Below are 15,064 nucleotides of genomic sequence, written 5' to 3' on the forward strand. Positions count from 1 at the left end.
TCTTACTAAGACCCAAGCTGGCCTCAAACAACCATCCTGATCTCACTCGTTTTTTGTTTTCTGTTTCTTTTCTTGGTGGGACTGAGGTTTGAACTCAGGTGCTTTACTACTGCTTGAGCCGCACCTCTAGTCCATTTTTGCTCTGGTTATTTTGGAGATGGGGTCTTGTGAACTATTTGCCATGGCTGTCCTGCAATCTAGATCCTCCCCATCTCAGCCTTCCAAGTAGCTAGGATTACAGGTGTGAGCCACCATCACCTGGCTGGTTTTGGTTTTGTTGGAGACAGGATCTCAGTATGTAGCTTATGCTGGCCTGGAACTTATTTATTTCTTTGTTTGTGTTGTGGTACTGAGGTTTGAACTCAGGGCCTACACCTTGAGCCACTCCACCAGCCTTTTTTTTAATAATTTTTTTTTTTTTTTTTTGAGATAAGGTCTCAAGAACTATTTGCTCCAGACTGGCCTGGAATCCTGATTCTCCTGATCTCTGCCTCCTGAGTAGCTAGGATTATAGGCATGAGCCACCAGCACCCAGCCAGCCTGGGACTTTTGTTTTTTTTTTAACTGGGGGTCTGGCCCGGGAATATCAAGTCAGGCCCTGCTACCAGCTGGGGTACTACTGGGAATTCATTGGCTGTGTGTCCTCCACAGAGCACTCAGGAAACTCCACTTGTACAGCATCCACACAGTGGTTGGTCTGTAGGTCTAAACATCAAATGCCTGAAGGTCTCTATGATGCAGAGGCTGAGCCTACAGCCACACCCAGAACTCACCACAGGAGTGAGAAGGACATCAGGGAGTGAGTTGAAGGCAGAACTAAAGACATTTCCAGGTACTAAAATCTGTGAAAGGCTTCTTTCCTTTTCTTATTGCCTTTTATTTTACCATTTAGCCCCACTTTGCATGAGGGCCACTTTCTCCATTCAAAGATGAGTGAGATGAGAAACTAAAAATTGCTAGTACAGTTTAAGCACATGGACAGTTAGCAAAACTGGTGCTGCTTTTTTTTTCCTACATGATTTAAGAGGGCAGTGTATCAAAATAACTATGACTCTATGATTTTAGACACATGATGCATTCAGGCAGAATGTTTGTGACATCTGTAAATACAATGGCGTGTAGTTTGAGCTGTATACAGTAGTGTCACTTTTGTGTTTTATTGAACATAGCTGGTATAAATTCACATCAGGAACATCAGAGTTATGACTTCAGGATGTCAGATAGAACCCCCATTACGTTACCCATAAAGAAATAGTTACAGAGGATACACCAAAGGAAATGGGGAGGAGGCTCCTGTAGGTGTCACCTGGCAGGCACAGCCAAGAGTGAGAGGGGAGCTCCTTTATTCAAACAGACTTATGTTTTTAGAACACTTTCAGGTTCACAGCAAAGCTGAAAAGAAGGGAGGAAGGAAGGAAGGGAAGGAGGGAGGGAGGGAAGGAGGAAGGGAGATTGACAGATGGAATCTCCTGGTGATAGGATTTCCATGCAGTTAAGGATTTTCCTATAAAATTGACAGCCAGGCAAGTGTGGGGGAGGGGTCGGAGGGAGGGAGAGAGAGAGAGGAATAGAAAGAGAGAGAGAGAGAGTTAGAAAAGTAGACAGAAATGCAGAGTGAGTTAAGAAAGAAGTAAGTAGAGAGAGAGGTAGAGAGAGTTAAGAGACAGGTAGAGACAGACAAATGGAGAGAGAGATACAAAGAAAGAGAAAGTTAAGAGAGGTAGAGACAGAGAGAGGAAGAAGGGAGAGGTAGGGAGGGAGAGAGAGCAAGGTAAACAGAAAGAGAAGTAGAGAGAGAGTTAAGAGAGAAAGGAGAGCGAGAGAGAGATAGACTCTACCTCCCTTTCTCTACCTCTGTCTTCTCTCTGTACCTCTCTCTCCTTTCTCTCTTAACTCTCTTTCTGTTTACTTTTCTCTCTCTCTCTCTGCCCCCTCTCCTTCTTTCTCTCTTAACCCTTTCTGATAGAACAATAATTCAGCCTGGGACTTTTGGTCCCTTAGTCACCTGAAGTGCGGGTATTACAGGCATGAACCACCACACCTGAGTGGCATCTGCTTTTAAATTAGCTTTGCCCCCTACTCAAGTAAAAAACGATTTCACTGAAAAATAAAAGGAATCAAAACAAAAGGAGGCCAATATCCAGTAATGTCTTGAAAGGCTCACACCCTGAATACCTTCTCAGACAGCCCTCTTCCCTTCATCAGCAAGTCCCTGCTGGCTTTCTGCACCAGCTCATTCCGGAGGCAGTAGATGAAGGGATTCAGCAGGGGCGACACCATGGTGTTGAAGAAAGCGATCCCTTTGTTGAGGTCCAGGCGTCCTGTCTGCGTGGGGTTTAGGTACATGATGATGCAGCTCCCGTAGCTGAGCGAGACCACCAAGATGTGCGAGGAGCAGGTGGAGAAGGCCTTGCAGCGGCCCCCAGCCTCGGGAAGGTGTAGGACCGTGTGCACGATGCAGCCGTAGGACAGGGCGGTGACCAACACTGCGCTGACCAGAGTGCACATGGCCATCAGGAAGGATACCAGCTGCAGGAGCCTGGTGTCAGCGCACACTAGCTCTAGCAAAGGGGTGCTGTCGCAGAAGAAGTGATTGAGGACATGGGGACCGCAGAAGGGGAGCGAAAACATCCAGACACACAACCCGGTGAGCCCCAGGAGGCTGACGCCCCAGCACCCCAAAACCAGGGTCTCGCGCGCGCGAGGCGTCATGATGGCAGCGTAGCGCAGGGGCCTGCAAATGGCCAGGTAGCGGTCAGCGGACATCACCGCCAGCAGCAGGGTCTCCACCGTGCCCAGGATGAAGTAGAGCCCCGTTTGCGTGAAGCACCGGGCGCGGGAGATGGCCTTGTCCGCGGTGAGGAGGTGGACCAGCATCTGAGGGGTGACTGTTGACGTAAACCCCATCTCCAGCAGCGAGAAGTGGCGCAGGAAATAGTACATGGGCGTGTGCAGGCGGCGGTCAGCCAAGGTCAGGATGACGATAAGTAGGTTCCCCAGAAGGGTCAGCAAGTAAGTGACAAGGAGCACCATGAAGAGAAGGAGCTGGAGCCCGCGCACGTCGGTGATCCCCAGCAGCACGAAGTCCTGCACAAACGTGCAGTTAGCGGCAGGGCTCCGCCCGTGGCCCCCCATCCTCAGGGGCCACGGTAGCTCGCTCCCTGCTCTGGCCCTGGTCTGTGGCTCCTGCCCTCTGGGCCTCAGAGATAATGTGGGGACAGTCACAGTGCCTGTCCCATAAGGTTGTGGAGATTAAATAAATGACATTTAAAATGGCGCTTGGCACATCACGAACACCGCCTGAATGTTTGCTCTTATCTGTAGACAATGATTGGGAAAAAAGTATTATTTCCTTTAATCGGAAGAGTTTCTTTTTCTGCTCCCCCAACATGAAAACTTTTTTTTTTTTTTTTTTGGTGGAACTGGGCTTTGAACTCAGGACTTCGCCCTTGCAAAGCATCCAGGCACTCTATCACTTAAACCACACCTCCAGTCCATTTTGCTCTGGTTATTTTGGAGATGGGGGCGAGTCTCTCGAAATGGCAGGGCTGGCCTTGAACATTGATTTCCTGATCTCAGTTTCTCAAGTAGCTAGAATTACAGGTGTGAGCCACTGGCACCCACTGCATTTACATTTTTTTTTTAAAAAAATCTGGTGGAGCTGAGCACAGGTGGCTCATACCTGAAACCCTAGCTACTTGGTAGACAGAGATCTGGAGAATCACCATTTGAGGCCAGCCCAAGCAAATAGTTCTCAAGTCCCTATCTTTAAAATCTCCAGCACAAAAAAGGGCTGGTGGAGTGGCTCAAGTGTTAGAGCACCTGCCTAGTTAGTGTGAGGCACTGAGTTCAACCAGTATGCCAAAAAAGAAAAAAGATCTGGTATGTGTTTTACACTTACCACCTCATTTCAAATTTCAATATCCACACATACTACCATATTGGACAGCTGAATTCTAGGTCATTTCTCCACTGGTCTCCTGGTGGATGTGCATCCTCCACATCTTCCTCATTCTCTGAGTGACAGTTCTCTCTTCTGCTCAGAGTTGACCTGTCACTCTCCTGCTCAGGTCTCTTCCATGACTCCTCACTGTCCTCAGAAGTAAGTCCCAACTCCTCAGCATGGCATTCAAGGCCCTTCTTCATGAACCCCAGCTGATCTCTACCTCCAGCTCCCTGCCTCCAAACCCTCTGTCCCTCTTCACCCTCTTAGTTACCTGTAGTGAAACCAAGTGTCCACCCTTTTCCATCTGGAAGAGTCAACTCAAGTGCCACCTGCTTAGACACAGTTGAAAGAGCCTAGGGGACAGGAGATGGGTTTGGCACCAACCTGGACCAGAGAGCTAGGATCCTGGTGGGGATGGGAGCCCCTCTCCCTGCTTCATCTGAATAGCAGAGGCAAGCAGAGGACAGGAGCTCTACCTTCTCCTCACAGGACTGAACACTGGTGCTCTGGGCATCCTAAGGGAGAAGAAAAAAGTCCCTAATAATTAATAATAATAAAGGACTAGGATGTAGTTCAATAGTAAAGCACTTGCCTAACACTCAAAAGACCCTGGGTTCAATTTCCCAGAACTGCAAAAAATAAAAGTAAAATAAATACAGCTGGGCACCTGTGGCTCACTCCTGTAATCATAGCTTCTCAGGAGGCAGAGATCAGGAGGATCGAAGCTTGAAGCCAGCTGGGGCAAAGAGTTCTAGAGACCCTATCTGGAAAATACTCAACACACACACACACACACACACACACACACACACACACACACACACAATACCCAACACAAATCAGGGTTGGTAGAGTGGCTCAAGTGGTAGAGCACCTGCCTAGCAGTATGAAAGCATGAAACCATGAGTTCCATCCCTAGCACCACCAAATATGTATCTACATATATACATATGAATAAATGATGGTATGAATCATTGGTTGGATTAATTAATGGATGAGAGAGGAAATGCCAGGTGCCACATTCAGGAATGACTGAGGATGACTGTCCTAGAATTAGACACCATGGATTCCCCAGAACCCTCAACATGACTCACTCCACTCCCTTCAAGGAGAAACAGAGGGCAGGAGCCCTGTGTACAGCATATTCATGCAGGGGGTCCTCCTCACTCCACAACTGAGAGGGCACACAAATTTGGATTTCAACAGTGGTTGTGCCATTCATCAAACACGTGGCTGCTTCAGATTTAGTTTTGTTTCTTTCACCCCCTTAGCATCTGAACAAGACCATTGATAGGAGATATTTAATAAGTTACAGCCTGTGATGCAAGTGTAAGAGTCATTAAAATGATTGTGTTCCCTCTCTCTGTTGGCATAGCTCACTCCCATGGCTGCCATCCAGGTAAAGACTTACCAGCCAGCTGTGCAGGAGGCATAAGTAGGAGGATCCAGGTCCAGGCTGGCTGGTGGGAAAAAACCATGGAATCCTACCTAAAAAATAACTAAAGTGGCTGGGCATCCGTGGCTCATGCCTGTAACCCTAGTTACGTGGGAGGCTGAAATAGGGAGGATCACAGCTCAAGACCTGCCTGGGTGAATTGTTTTCTAGACCTCATCTCCAAAATAATCAGTACAAAATGGACTGGAGGAGTGGCTCAAGTGATAGAGTACCTACTTTGCAAGTGAGAAGCCCTGGGTTCAAACCCCAGTCTCAGCAAGCACTGGTGGCTCATGACTATACTATCAGCTACTCAGGAGGCAGAGATCAGGAAGATCTTGGTTCGAAGCCAGCCCGGGCAGGTAGTTCAAGAGACCCTATCTCAAAAAATCACAAAAATGGGCTGGTGGAGTGGCTCTAATTGTAGACCCTGAGTTCAAACCCCAGTACTCCAAAAACAAACAAACAAACAAAAAACCCTCAGTCCCACCAAAAATAAACAAACAAATAAATAAAATAAAATAAAATTGCCATCCAAATCTGGACCTAGTGGTTTGCTGTGACCCTGTGCCTGCAGGAAACCAGGTAGCCAGGCTGCCTCCCCACCTCAGCCCATCCAAGGGAGGTCTCCATTCATCCCTCTTCCTCCACCTAGCCCCATTCTAATTGGGCATAAACTCAGGGAGGTCTCCCTCAGTGCAATTCTTTCTTCTACCTCTTGGGTGATTTCCTCCTGCTCTGAGGAGCAGTCCCCCATTTCTCCCCAATGGCACTCACAGATCAGGTGGTCAGAATGATTTTACCTGGAATTTATTCTATCTTCTTTATCATGAAGGATTAAAGTTTGGATTCTGGAGTTTTTCCAGAAAGGCAGAAAACAAACAAAAGGAGAATGCCATCAACCAAACCAGCCCAAGTGACAGAGATGAGGAGAGGAGCCAGAAAGGGAAAGAGACAGGCACACAGTCAGGTAGACACCAAAAGAGACTGGCAGGAAAAAAAGGTTGAGGGGAGGAGGGAAGAGAGGCAGCTAAGAGACACACAAACCAAGGAGAAGATCACAGAATCAGAGCAAAGGAAAGACACAGAACAAAGAAAGAAAGATAAAGCAAGAAAAACAAGGTGAAAAGAGATAAAGATGGAGAGTCTATGAGCAAAAGAGAGAGAAAAACTGCTTCCAGTCTTTGAGGTCTTTGGTGAGAATGCAGCTGTTTTGGTCTCTAGAGGCCATTGCTACCAAGAGACGAGGTTATACCTCAGTGTGAAAGGGGAAATCTTTTCCTCTCTCAACTCCCGTAGCACCTCCTGACTTTGGAAGATTCTAAGTGGGAGACTATCAGGCCTTAGGGACCCCAAAAACTTTGAAAACTTTTAATCATCCTCAAGAGACTGATTAACTCAACTTCCCTCAAACTTTGCTCATGGGAACTTGTTTGGGGCTCAGCATTTTGGGAGAATTTCCTTTCTTCTTCCTTCATTTGCTTTTTCCCAAGAATAGGATATGAAAAACTCCATTCGGAAAAGAGCTAGAGTTAGGGCAAGGTCACAATGGGGGTGGGGGGAGCAATTGAGAGTGGAGATGCCCCCTGAACTACAAAGACTGGGGATGGAGATGGGGAGTTGGACAAGAGTGTGGGCATGTTTACATAAAGAAGACAGAGAGTTTGGGGAGGAGGGTGGACAAGGAAAGGGGCAAATGGGGTAGTAAGGCCTGTGGGTATGAGGTATGGCTCGGATGGTAGAGCTCCTGCCTAGCAAGCACAAGGCCCTGAGTTCAAGACTAAGTACTGCCAAAAAAAGAAGGAAGGGTGTTATATCCTTTTTCCAAATCACATGTTCCTTTTAGCCAGGCACCAGTGGCTCACACCTGTTATCCTAGCTACTCAGCAGCAGAGAGCAGAAGGATCAAGGTTCAAAACCAGCCTGGGCAAATAGTTTGAGAGACCCTATCTCAAAAAAAACCCTCCACAAAAAAACGGCTGGTGGAGTGGCTCAAAGTGTAAGCCCTGAGTTCAAGCCCCAGTACCGCAAAAAAAAAAGGGCAGTCAGTGAGGGAGGGGAGTGTGGAGTACAGGGAAGAGTAAACATGTAAAAGGAGAGGTAGCATGTTGGACAGGAGAGAAATGGGACAGGGACAAAGGAAAGAAGCGGGGGGAGGGAGGAAGGGGAAAGAATGGGGAGGGAGACAGACTATCTGGCTAGGAAAGAAGGACTGCAGCTAAGGAGAGAGGGAGCTTGTCAGGGGAAGAGAAAAGCTAGGACAGAGGGAGACTGAACAACTGGGTATAAAAGCTGCCTTAACTGAAGGAAAGGTCCAGTGAGGGGAATGGGAAAGATGGTGTAAGGGTATGGAATAGATGCACCAAATAGATGCAGGAAAAAAGTGGGACTAAAGCTTAGGAAGTGAGAAGAGCACAGTGCAAGGCAGGAGGGAAAGCCAAGATGGATGAACAAGTGCACCTGCTGATGTGTGTAGGGCTGGGGAGGGGAAGACCAGGTGTCTCTTAAATAGAGTCACTCTACTTGAAAAATGCAAAGCAAATTCTACTTGAGCAGAGCACTAGCATGAAGCAGATATGAGTTCTAAACCAGGTGTGAGTACTTCTGGGTTCTAAGGCTACTATTTTCCCCATCCCAATACTAGGGTCAAACTGACCTGCCCTGTTCTGTGCTATAGCTACCAGTCATACAAGGCTTAAATGCTGTGTGAAGGTGGCTCATGCCTATAATCCTAGCTACTTGGGAGGCTGACTCAGGAGGATTGTGGTTCAAGGCCAGCTTGAGCAAGTAGTTCTTGGGATCAAACCTCCAAAATAACCAGAGCAAAATGGACTGAAAGTGTGGCTCAAGTGGTAGAGCTCCTGCTTTGTAAGTGCAAATCCCTGAGTTCAAATCCTAGTCACACACACACACACACACACACACACACACACACACACACACAATTCCATGATGTAAAATACATCCCCAATTTCAAGAATTTGGTATGAAAAAAAGTCAAATGCCTCACTGGTATATTTTTATATCACTCACATATTGAAATGATAATGTTTGGGATGTATGAGGTGAAATTTGCTATAGGCCCAGCATACTTCCACCAAGTGGTTCTGTTTAACACTTGATAAAATAAATTAGTAAGACTCTTTTCTTCCATTTCCTGCGTGGGGAACAGGAAATATTTCTCTCTCTTTTTCTCGCCCCCTTGTCTATACTTTAATCCTGTTATACTAAAATAAATCCTTGCCAAAACTTAAAAAAAATTAGTAAAATTATTTTCATCTGTTTGTTCCTACTTTTGTAATGTGACTACAAGAAAAATTAAATTACATATGTAGCTTGGATTATATTCTGTCGGAAAGCATTGATGACTGCAATCAAATTCAGTTAGGTAGGGGGAGGGATGGAGAGAGAATGGTTAACAGGCATGGGGATGGAATTAGATGGAAGGAATAACCTTTTTTTTTCAGTACTGGGGATTGAACCCAGGGTCTTGAGCATGCTCAAGTGCTCTACCGCTTGAGTCACATCCTCAACCTCTGTTTATTTATTTTTCGAGACAGGGTTTTATTATATAGCCCAGGACGACCTTGAGGTCATGATCCTCCCGACTCAGTCTCCAGTGCTGGAATTACAGGTGAGTGGTGCCCCAATGATCCACCCTCCTTTTCTTTCCCTGTTTTTTTTTTTTTTTTTTTTTTTTTGTGGTATTTGTTTGTTTTTGGTGGGACTGAGGTTTGAACTCAGGGCTTCATGCTTGCTAGGCAGGTGCTCTACCACTTGAGCCATGCCCCCAACTCTTTTTGGTGTTGGATATTTTCAAGATAGAGTCTCTCCAACTATTTGTCGTGGTTGGCCTCCAACCTTGGCCCTCCTAATCGCAGCCTCCCAAGTAGTTAGGATTACAGGCATGAGCTTCTTTTCTTTTCTTTTCAACTGAGGTTTGAAGTCAAGGTCTTAGGAATTATTTTCTTATGGACTGATGAAGAGTGCCCCCCTACTTTTTTTTGTAGCACTGGGGTTTGAACTCAGGGCCTTACACATGCTAGGCAAGTGCTCTTACTGCTTAAGCCACTCCTCCAGCCCTTTTTTGTGATGTTTTTTTTCAAGATAGGGTCTCATGAATTATTTGCCGGGGGATGGCTTCAAACCTTGGTCCTCCTAGTCTCTGCCTCCTGAGTAGCTAGGATTGTAGACGTGAGCCACCGCACCAGGCAGAAGTGGCTCTTACTGAACCTTATGGACAGGCTATGAAAGGCTGGCCTGTGACTGCAGAGGATCTTGAGCACCAGTAGAGGGCGCTGAGACACAGGGCGGGCAGACAGAAAGCCAGTCTTACAAGAGGAAGTGACCCTCATAGAGCACTGCTCATAAACTGTTCAATGGCTTACCACTGAGTGCAATTAGGAAATAAACAGAAATAACATCAATGAGCACTGGCTCAAATGACAAAATAGCAAGTTTAGAGAACTTAATAAAACACTGAGAAAAGCAAATTAAAAGGAGGCCCTTGTCTGAAGGAGGAACAATCTCCTAATTGATACAAGCCAGTAATTACCAACCAATTCACAAAGTCAGTCTGCAGGTTGGAAAATAATAAGGTCTCAAGTGTTATTAAGATCCTTAGCACCAGGCGTGATTATGCACGTCTATAATTCTAGCAGGAGGATCATGAGTTCAAAGCCAGCCTGGGCTACATAGTGAAACCCTATCTCACAAAGCAAAAACAAAAACTACAAAGGAACAAGAAAAGATCCTTAGCAGTGATTCTATAACACCCTTAATTTGGCAAACATCTGAGGAGGCCATGGTTCTAGGTAATTCTTCCTGATCCAGATATCAGAGATATTTCCAGTGTCACTGGATAAAACAGGTATTTGTAGGCAGGGCAAGAGTCAACTGAAAGAGGGCCAGGAGGAAGGGAGGGGCAGCCTCCAGTTAGAAATTACATCACATTGGATGATTAGCTGTTTCTAAAACAGGCCCCAGGTCCGTCCAACATGTATGACACACCACTGAGTTCTAGCACGGGAAAACTCAAGGGAAGTCTACTGAGTTAGGAAACTATTTAAGAAACCAACTGGAGGAAAAATACGATTTGCATTTTGTTTTTGGCAAAGGAGACACTTGGGACAGGGTGGGTCTTTGCTGTGGGAAGCTGTTCAGTGCCTCTTGGATGTTGAGCAGCGTCCGAGAACTCTCTGCTCTCTGGATGTTCATAGTTCATAGTACTAGTCCCCTCTGTCCCCTGGCAGGAGTGTATTCATCATGACTTCTTCTTTTTGCATTAAACCCAGGGTCTAGTGCTTGAAAGGCAGGCACTTTATCACTCGAGCAGCACCCCAGCCCTTTTCGCTCTGGTTGTTTTAGAAATAGTGTCTTGTATTTTTGCCCAGGCTAACCATCCTCTTATTTGTGCTTCTCTGCCTAGTTGGGATCACAGGCACCACCACACCCAGCTTTTTTCTATGGAGATGGGGTCTTGTGAACTTTTTTGTACACGCTGGTCTGGAACCAAGGTCCTCCCAATCTGAGCTTCCTGTGTAGCTGGAGGCTCATATCATTGTACCCAGTTATTGGCTGAGATGGGGTCTCATGAACTTTTTGCCCTTGCTGGCCTCCAACTGTGATCCTCCTGATCTCAGCCTCTTAAGTAGCTAAGGTTACAAGCATGAGCCACTGGCACCCAATTCCTGTTCGGTATATTTAGTACTTCATATCTGTACCTTGCACATCCCAGGGCTACTGAATTCCTTGGGATGGCAGAGGCATGACTTACATGGTAGAGTACCTGCCTAGCAAGCAAGAAGCCCTGAGTTCAAATCCCATACTGCCAAAAAGAAAAATAAAAACAATCCCAATGCCTCAGAGGGAGCCTTTCCTACACAGACTACACAATCCAGAGCCCACACCCTAACCCCTGACACTTCCACTGAGTTCTCATGCCCCAGGTCACTGTCTACTGTCCTCATCACCTGTGGCAGACACCAGACCACCTTATGCCCCAGAGTCTGCTGAAGTTATTCAAATTAACATATGCTAAATCTGATTGCCTTGTCTTCCTGTTCCTTCCCAAACCACAAAAAGTCTCTTGCCCACCCACAGCTCCCCTTGGCTCCCTCTGTGTGCTGATGAACCCTGGTGCTGCCTGTGTGGCCCTGGTCCTGCTTGGCAGGACCCTCTTGGGAACTTGACTCACCAACTATCATCTCTTTGTTTTTTGGCCATACTGGGGTTTGAATTTAGGGCCTTGCTTTTGCTAAGCAGGAGCTCTGTGGCTTGAGCCATGTCAACTGCCCCTTCAACTATCTTTTCAATAGCAATTAGTTCCTGAACTATTGGCATCACAAGAATGGAGTAACAAGAAAACCCATATTTTAAAATACAGTGGGGCTGGAGGTGTGGCTCGAGAAGTAGAGTGCCTGCCTAGTGTAGTGAATACAAAGTCCCGAGTTCAAACCCCAGTACTGAGAAAAAAAAAAGGAGGCAAAATGGCCCCATTTGAGAACCTCTGTTCTAAACTTAATCTGAGTCACTTTACTTATGTTATGCAGAGAATAACTTTGCAAGGAAAAATGAATTTATATTTGTTCCAAATCCTTTGTTAACCTTTTGATTTTTGTTTAGCTGGATGTGGTGGTGTATACTTGAAATTCCTCCACTTGTGAGGCTGAGGCAGGTGGATGGTGAGTTGAAGGCTTGCCTGGACTACATAGCAAGACCCTATCAAGAAAAAAAGAAAGAAAGAAAAAAAGAAAGGAAGGAAGGAAGGAAGGGAGGGAGGGGAAGGGAAGGCAAGGGAAGGGAAGGGAAGGGAAGGAAGGAAGCAGGCCAGGTGCTGGTGGCTCACACCTGTAATCTTAGCTACAAAGGAGGCAGAGATCAGGAGAATCATGGGTTGAAATCAGCCCTGGAAAATAGTTCTAGAGACTCCATGGGGGAGGGTGGGGCACGGGGAAAAACCACCACAAAAAGAGCTGGTGGAGTAGCTCAAGTTGCACCTGCCTAGCAAGTGAGGCTCTGAGTTCAAACCCCTTACCAAAAAAAACAAAAGAAGAAGAAGAAAAAGAAAACAAAAAAAGAACACCCTCCACACTCCTCCCCCTTTGTTTTTGTTTAGTGAACAAAGTCTTACTGTGTAGCCCAGGCTGTTCTCAAAGTCACCAATGTTCTGCCTCAGCCTCCTGAGTACTGGGATTAAGGCATGTATCACAATGCTGGCAGCTTCATTTTCAATTTAGCTTCCTGTGCTATGCCTCAACATTCTCACAAGGATTTTCTCTTCCTTGTTAAGAAAGCAGTTCTCAGTTCTGTCATGGAGTCAGTGTAGTTTCAAGGGTTCAACTTTATAAGCCTTGGAACTGTTAAAACAAGTTTCTAGATGTCATGAAAGTATTTCTTCTATGATGACATTTTATGAGCTAAATAACCGACCCTAATTTCAGGACATTTGATATGAAAATATTTACTAACTTTTTTCTCTGCTATGTACACAAAGATTAACTGGGTGTTCACTGTGTCAACAACTTCTTGAAATCATTTTTTTTTATTTAAACAAATATCTGTATTTTAAAGAAAGTATAAAAAAAGGACAGGGTGTAGCTCTGTGGTAAAGTGAAGGCCTGTGGAAGACCCTAGACTAGCTGAAAAAAAAAAAAAGAAAGAAAAGAAAAGAGTATAAAGGAAATAGTATTTTAGTATGTAATATGGAAAATACTGTTGTTCCATACTAACTGCTAATTTTTCTTAAGTAACTAGATAGTATTCCGTATGTGGAGTAATATTTTCAAGAAAGCAATAAGGACCTGAGGGTGGTGGTGCACACCTGCAATCCTGGCACTTGGGAGGCTGAGGAGGAAGATAGAGAGTTTGAGGCAGGCCTGAGCTGCGTAGTGAGACCCTGTCTCAAAAAATGAGAAAGAGGGAAAGAGAAGGAGGAAAGAAAGGAAAGAAATGAGGAAAGAAGGAAGGGAGGGAGGGAGGGAAGAAGAAAGAGAGAAAGAAAGAGAGAAAGGAAGGAAGGAAGGAAGGAAGGAAGGAAGGAAGGGAGAGAGAAAGAAAGACAGAAAGGAGAAAAGAAAAGAAAAAAGAAAGAAATTAAATAGATCATTTCCAGTGTTCTTCACTCATTCCCAATGATTGGGGTTACCACCTCAGATCATTTTTCTCTCTTCCTGAAGACCTCTCTTTATCATTTCCTTTTTGCAGTATTAGATTTTTTGGGGGGGGAAGAGGTACTGAGCTTTGAACTCAGTGCCTCACGCTTGCTAGGCAGGCGCTCTACCACTTGAGCCACTCCTCCATCCTTTTTGCTCTGGTTATTTTGAAAATGGGGTCTCATGAACTATTTGTCCAGGCTGGCCTCAAACCTCAATCCTCCTGATCTCAGCCTCCCAAGTAGATAGTATTACAGGCTTAAGCCACTGTCCTTTAGCATTTCTTGTAATGCAGAGCTGTGACATCATTTTTTTTTCATTTTATATATTTGAAATGAGTTTCACCATTAACTGTTTGTTTTGTTTTCAAGCAGGTGCTGACTTTGTAGCCCAGGCTGGCCTTGAACTCAAACTGTTGATTCTCCTGCCTCAGTCTCCTGAGTACTGGTATTGCAGGTGTGTACCACCACACCGGCTCTCATCACTTATGGTCTTTTTTGGGAGCTATACTGAATTTGAACTCAGGGCCTTGTGCTTGCTAGGAAAGAACAATACCACCTGAGTCACACCTCCAGCCTCCTGCCCTACCTTTCAGCACTTTAAAGATGTTGCTTGGGGCTGGAGAAGTAGCTCAGTGGTAGAGCTCTTGCCTAGCATGCTGACTGTCTATATGGCCTGCAAGATAAATCAGAGTTCACACAAACTACTGCTCCCAGTAGACACTGTAGCATCTTGCTCTTAGCTTTTACGCTTTTCTTTTTCTTTTTGACCATTGCAGCTTGACTATGATATACCTAGGTGGGGTTTTCTTTGCCTTTGTCCTGCATTTACACTGACATTCATGAATCTGTACATTTTTCTTTTCCCAAAGTGATTGTATCCTTAAGAATGTTTGCCCTGAGGTTTTTCTCATTAAGTTCATGTTGAAACTTGTGGCTCAGGTCTCCACAATAATCTTGATCAAAGATAGGGCTTATTATTCTTCTTTCTTATTTCCATAGTATTAATGAGCCCTGAAGGGACTGTATGTTCATGATGGTTGACTGGCTGGTTCCATAGCCATCGGGCCTGAATAACCACAATGGCTGACATTCAAGACGCAATACCGAGGGGTTGGAAATGGTCTAATGTGCATTAAATCCTTTAGTCATCTAACAGCTCTATGAGGTGTGTGTTGTGTAATAAACAACCTTAAAAAAAGAAGGGTAGAAACAGTTGAGTTTCCATGTTTATCTTTGGTCTCCTCTTATCAGGTCATCTTCCTTCCCTTCTTCACAGTTAATCTTGCTGACTTCCTGTCCAAGGCCACACAGCAGCCTTGTGCAGTGGCTTCCATAATTGCATGTGCTCTAATTCTGAAAAGAAATCTCAGTCTAGCCAGGCACGGTGGCTCATGCCTGAAATCCTAGCTACTTGGGAGGCTGAGATCAGAGGATTGACGTTCAAGGCCAGCCCTGGCAAATAGTTCTCAAGATTCCATCTCCAAAAATAATTAAAGCAAACTTGGACTGGAAGTGTGGTTGGTGCAAG

General features: G+C 45.4%; 1 protein-coding gene across 1 annotated transcript; it reads right to left on the reverse strand.

Moving 5' to 3' along the window:
• Positions 1 to 2,160: 2,160 nt before the first annotated feature.
• Positions 2,161 to 3,135, reverse strand: LOC109693144 (olfactory receptor 6E1-like). Its single transcript, XM_020174251.2, has one exon. The coding sequence runs from the start codon at positions 3,133 to 3,135 to the stop codon at positions 2,161 to 2,163; it is 975 nt and encodes a 324-aa protein (XP_020029840.1).
• Positions 3,136 to 15,064: the final 11,929 nt, after the last annotated feature.

The sequence above is a fragment of the Castor canadensis genome, chromosome 16, assembly GCF_047511655.1.
Source record: "Castor canadensis chromosome 16, mCasCan1.hap1v2, whole genome shotgun sequence".
Lineage (NCBI taxonomy): Eukaryota > Metazoa > Chordata > Mammalia > Rodentia > Castoridae > Castor > Castor canadensis.

Coding starts and splice junctions, on each gene's coding strand:
- LOC109693144 (XM_020174251.2), bottom strand. CDS start 3,135: ATGGGGGGCCACGGGCGGAGCCCTGCCGCTAACTGCACGTTTGTGCAG.